The sequence below is a fragment of the Vicia villosa genome, linkage group LG6 (assembly GCF_029867415.1).
Source record: "Vicia villosa cultivar HV-30 ecotype Madison, WI linkage group LG6, Vvil1.0, whole genome shotgun sequence".
NCBI lineage: Eukaryota > Viridiplantae > Streptophyta > Magnoliopsida > Fabales > Fabaceae > Vicia > Vicia villosa.
In genome coordinates, this window is record NC_081185.1 from 123,973,024 (window position 1) to 123,977,427 (window position 4,404).

The following is a 4,404-nucleotide window of genomic DNA, read 5'->3' on the forward strand; positions in this document are numbered from 1 at the left end:
TGGTAAATCCAACAGAATTTCTGATACGGCACCGAAAATTTCCAAAAATCAGATATTTTACCGAGATAACACCCTACTTGGAGGGGTGACATGTATAAAATAGTGAGTGGCAATATAAATTCTCAAAATCTTCACTAGAAAAACATTTGGGCTTATACCAAGCCCAAAACCAAACAAAAACCACGCACCGGTCAAGCACAGAGGCTATTCAGACCCATTTTCCCCCATTTTCCGAGTCTCAACAATCGTTTTGTGTACAACAACACAAGCGCAGGGAAACGCGAAGAAAGAGAACCAACGAAGAAGATGTTGAGGGTTGCATCCAAGAGGCTTTCATCTCTCTCATGGAGAGCCAACCACGCCGCCTCTGCTTTCGTCTCTAAGAACCCCATCGCACCACCGCCTTCTTCCGATGAACGCAGATCTGATCCCTTTTCGATCCATCCCGAATTCTTTCTTCCCTTCAGAGGTTAGTGCTTTCGCTACCATCGTATATTTTATTAATACGTTGAAATTGAGCTAGAAATGTTGTTTGGTCGGTTTGATTCGTTTGATGTTAGGGTTTGAATCAATTTATGATTTGGTTGTTTTGGATGTTTATTGTTGTGTGTTTATTTTTATGAAACTGGCTGTTTATGAATGATTTATGCGATTAGGTTTTGGATTTTGGATGATTTTGTTGATTCCAATCATCAGGGAGGTTGATTTTGTTATTTTTGTTTTTCTTGAATTGTGTGTTTGAAGAAAAATTGAAGATGGGGTGAGATTCATTCTCTTGATTGAATGTAAAGTACTTATTTTTACAATTATTTATTTTTTTGTTGAAATTTGGTTTTGAAATATCCGTTTTGTTGTGAGTTTTCCATTGTGGGTTATGGAATTGCACTTTTGAACATATTGAGGTCACCTAGTTAGTTGTTAAATGTTTTGTATAAGCTTTTGAATCTCGACTGGGGAGACATAAGAAACCTTAATGCTGCCACCCAAATCATGTTCTCTGACCTTTTTTAAACCCCGGGTTTTGGTAGAATGATTTCTGTCTGGAATTGTTGTTCATTATCATGGAAATGGTTGTACAATTCATTGCGCTTCTGTGATAAATGTTTAGTTGTTGTTTGACTATTACTGTGTTAAAAATTGGAGGGGAAAACTTGATAGTTGACACATTTGTATTCCCCTTCTCCTTTTTTATTGTCATTTTTTAGTAAAAATATGTTTAGAGTTATATCTGCCGTTTTCAAAATTCACTTTTACTCTAATTACTTTTATGTTGGTCCTTATCACATCAATTATTATTTTAGACATATACTAATGAAGAGAATAAATGGTCGAATGGGCCAGTGATATTTCAAAGATATGTGTATAGGGATGGAGGAAATACTATTCTATGCATGCATAGTGGTAAAAACTTAATTGTTATGTTATTCATTTAGGAAATGTATTAAAGATTCTGGTGGTATAAATATAAACTAAGATATGTAGTAAGTTAATTCTGATATGTTTGTGAATCATATTAACGGTAGTAGTCATGCTTCATTACTATCTTCCAAACTTTATCAGATGAAATTACAGCGTTGAATGTTTTGCGCTTTTGATTCTAGTTGCAATTTTCATGAAAACTCGGCAAATATGGTTAGCTGTTATTGAATTGATTAGTTGGATTGACTCAAAATAACATTTTAGTGTGCTTGATTATCCATGTAATTGTTGTGTGTATATACTGTAAGATATCTTTCTGTTCCATTTTTATGATTTACAGTTGCATATTATGTTACTTTTGGGGCCTAACTTTTTAAGTTTTGTAATTGAGCATATGTTATTCTTTGGTTGCATGTTAGAATGAGGCTTGCTTTCCCTACAATTGATTTATTATATTTATCCGACTAGATATAGCTCCATTAATTCCTTTATATGGATTACAGCATTACTTAGCAATTGATTAAATTTGTTCGCATCCAGGTTTTGCAAGTGAATCACTGATCCATGCAAAAGAAAACAGCATTCTTCCTGACATCCCTGCAACTGTTACAGCTGTTAAAAATCCATCTTCCAAGATTGTATATGATGAGTACAACCATGAACGTTTTCCTCCTGGTGACCCAAGCAAGAGAGCATTTGCATACTTTGTCCTAACAGGTGGAAGGTTTGCTTATGCTTCTGTGATCCGTCTTCTTGTCCTCAAGCTTGTCCTCAGCATGTCGGCAAGTAAGGATGTCCTTGCTATGGCTTCACTTGAAGTCGATCTCTCCAGCATTGAGCCAGGCACTACTGTCACTGTTAAGTGGCGTGGAAAGCCAGTATTCATCAGGCGCAGAACAGATGAGGATGTGCAGTTGGCAAACAGTGTTGATGTTGGATCTCTTCGTGACCCTCAGCAAGATGCTGACAGAGTCAAGAACCCAGAATGGCTTGTTGTGATTGGTGTTTGCACACATCTAGGTTGCATTCCCTTGCCAAATGCTGGGGACTTTGGCGGCTGGTTTTGCCCGTGCCACGGATCACATTATGATATTTCTGGCAGAATTAGGAAGGGACCTGCGCCATACAATCTGGAGGTACCAACTTATTCATTCTTGGAGGAAAACAAGTTGTTGATCGGTTAAAGACCTTGAGCTGCTCAATATTGGAACAAGTTCAAAAATATTTTTGATTTATTGGATAATGTCGAAATGCGCCATGGACATACTTGGCCGGGGGATCTTTATTATTTGTTGTTTTAGCAAGTGTTTATGTATCTCTGAATTTTAAGTATTACTGTTTGACAATACTTGTATCAATAATTGCCTGGCTTTTTGTTTACAATTTACAAATGAGTTGTTTAAAAGCTGATGACTTCAGGCATAATGCATTGTATTTTATCATATCATAAACTATATTATGAAATCTGCTTAACAAATAGAATGTGATATTTGTTTTTGCATACAATTTGTGTATATGATTACATCTTCAAAATTAATAAACATTACAATCTTAAATGAACTAGGTGCCTATGGCAAATATCAAAACTGTCAGGTTGCTGCTAACATAATTGTTTGGTAACATTTCTGTTGGCCGTTTTTCACATGCCTACTCATTTGTGTACATTCTGTCCAGCCATCTTGTAAAAATAAGTCATGTTTCAAAAAGACCCTTAACATAAACCATGCCCTTTTCACTAAACTTGAGTTCCTTTCTCATTTGCTCAACTTGTTGGTCATCACCTTGAACAACTATCTCTGATAAGGTTCCATCTTCCTTAACTATCAGTTTCACCTTAATTTGCTCCTTTCTTGATGCTCTAGTCCAGTAGTAAGCACCCCTGCATAAACATTCAAAGCATCATCATCAGCAGCTCATTCTAGTTATCTCTGAACTAAGTATTTTCATTCTATCCTCCAAGAAAATGCAATGAAATAATGTGTAATGTAAATTGTGAATGCTTTCACTTACGCCAATGGACTTAAGATGGTTAACAAAAACCAATTATTGCCAACATCTGGCACAGTTATGGTGAGCACAAGGGAAACACTTGCAAGACTGATGCAAGTGCAGAAAGTTAACAGTGCTGCTTGCCCCCTGCTAGGAACCATCACTCCTTCAAACCTTCAAACAAGAATCATAAAAACTTGTTTAAAGCCTTAACTAGAACATCTACTGCCAAACTAGTATTGCATTTTACATGTGGAAGCCAAAAGAAAAGAGAATGTAATGGTTACTTACGTGATTGTTTCTCCTCTATCAACCACAGAAAAATTATTACGAGTAAAGAATGATAGCACCTCCCCCGCAACCTGACTTGGTGCCTTATTTCCACCTTCATCTACAAATGTCTTCTTCACAATCTATTTTTTCTCAACAAACCAAAATTGTCAAAAACACAACAACAACAGCAACAACAACCTTAAAAAAAAAAAAACAATAAAACAAAATTCCTTAAAAAACAATAAAACAAAGTGGGAATGAATTACTTTGGATTTAACAGAACGTTTGATGAGAGACCAAAGACCAGGAACAGAGATAACAAAGAGACCAAGAGAAGTATAATAACTAGCCAAAGAATAACCAGCTGTCTCTGTAAGCAAGAAAACAGAATTGGGGTTCAGTAGCTGTTGTTGTTGGGTGATGAATTCAGCACTCTCGTGAAGGGATAATCGAAGTTTCTTTGGTTTTGAAGTTGAAAGATGGTGGTGGTGGTTCCATGGGTGAAGTTTGTTTGCGTGAAATGGGAGAGAACGGAGAGGGATTGGAGGTGGGGACAGCAACATCATCTTGGCAGCCATTGATTTTGCAGAGAATGGATAACGAGAGAGATGAGTTTAGCAACTGTGTGTTTAAGGGTGTAGATTGATGAGAGTGATTGAACGGTGTAGATTGAATGAGTTTATCTTCATTCTATTACACCTGTGTGTTGGTTATAAGTTATTA

At 36.4% G+C, this 4,404-nt stretch overlaps 2 protein-coding genes across 2 annotated transcripts; one reads left to right on the top strand and one right to left on the bottom strand.

Moving 5' to 3' along the window:
* The first annotated feature begins 204 nt into the window (after positions 1–204).
* LOC131609846 (cytochrome b-c1 complex subunit Rieske-4, mitochondrial-like) lies at positions 205–2,824 on the top strand. Its single transcript, XM_058881658.1, has 2 exons — positions 205–469; positions 1,960–2,824. Exons 1-2 carry the CDS (start codon positions 307–309, stop codon positions 2,601–2,603), a joined length of 807 nt encoding a protein of 268 aa, XP_058737641.1. The 5' UTR covers positions 205–306; the 3' UTR covers positions 2,604–2,824.
* Positions 2,825–2,894: 70 nt separating this feature from the next.
* On the bottom strand, positions 2,895–4,404 carry LOC131609848 (protein COFACTOR ASSEMBLY OF COMPLEX C SUBUNIT B CCB1, chloroplastic). Its single transcript, XM_058881659.1, has 4 exons — positions 3,948–4,404; positions 3,700–3,821; positions 3,430–3,582; positions 2,895–3,298 (listed from the first exon to the last, which is right to left on the bottom strand). Exons 1-4 carry the CDS (start codon positions 4,257–4,259, stop codon positions 3,112–3,114), a joined length of 774 nt encoding a protein of 257 aa, XP_058737642.1. The 5' UTR covers positions 4,260–4,404; the 3' UTR covers positions 2,895–3,111.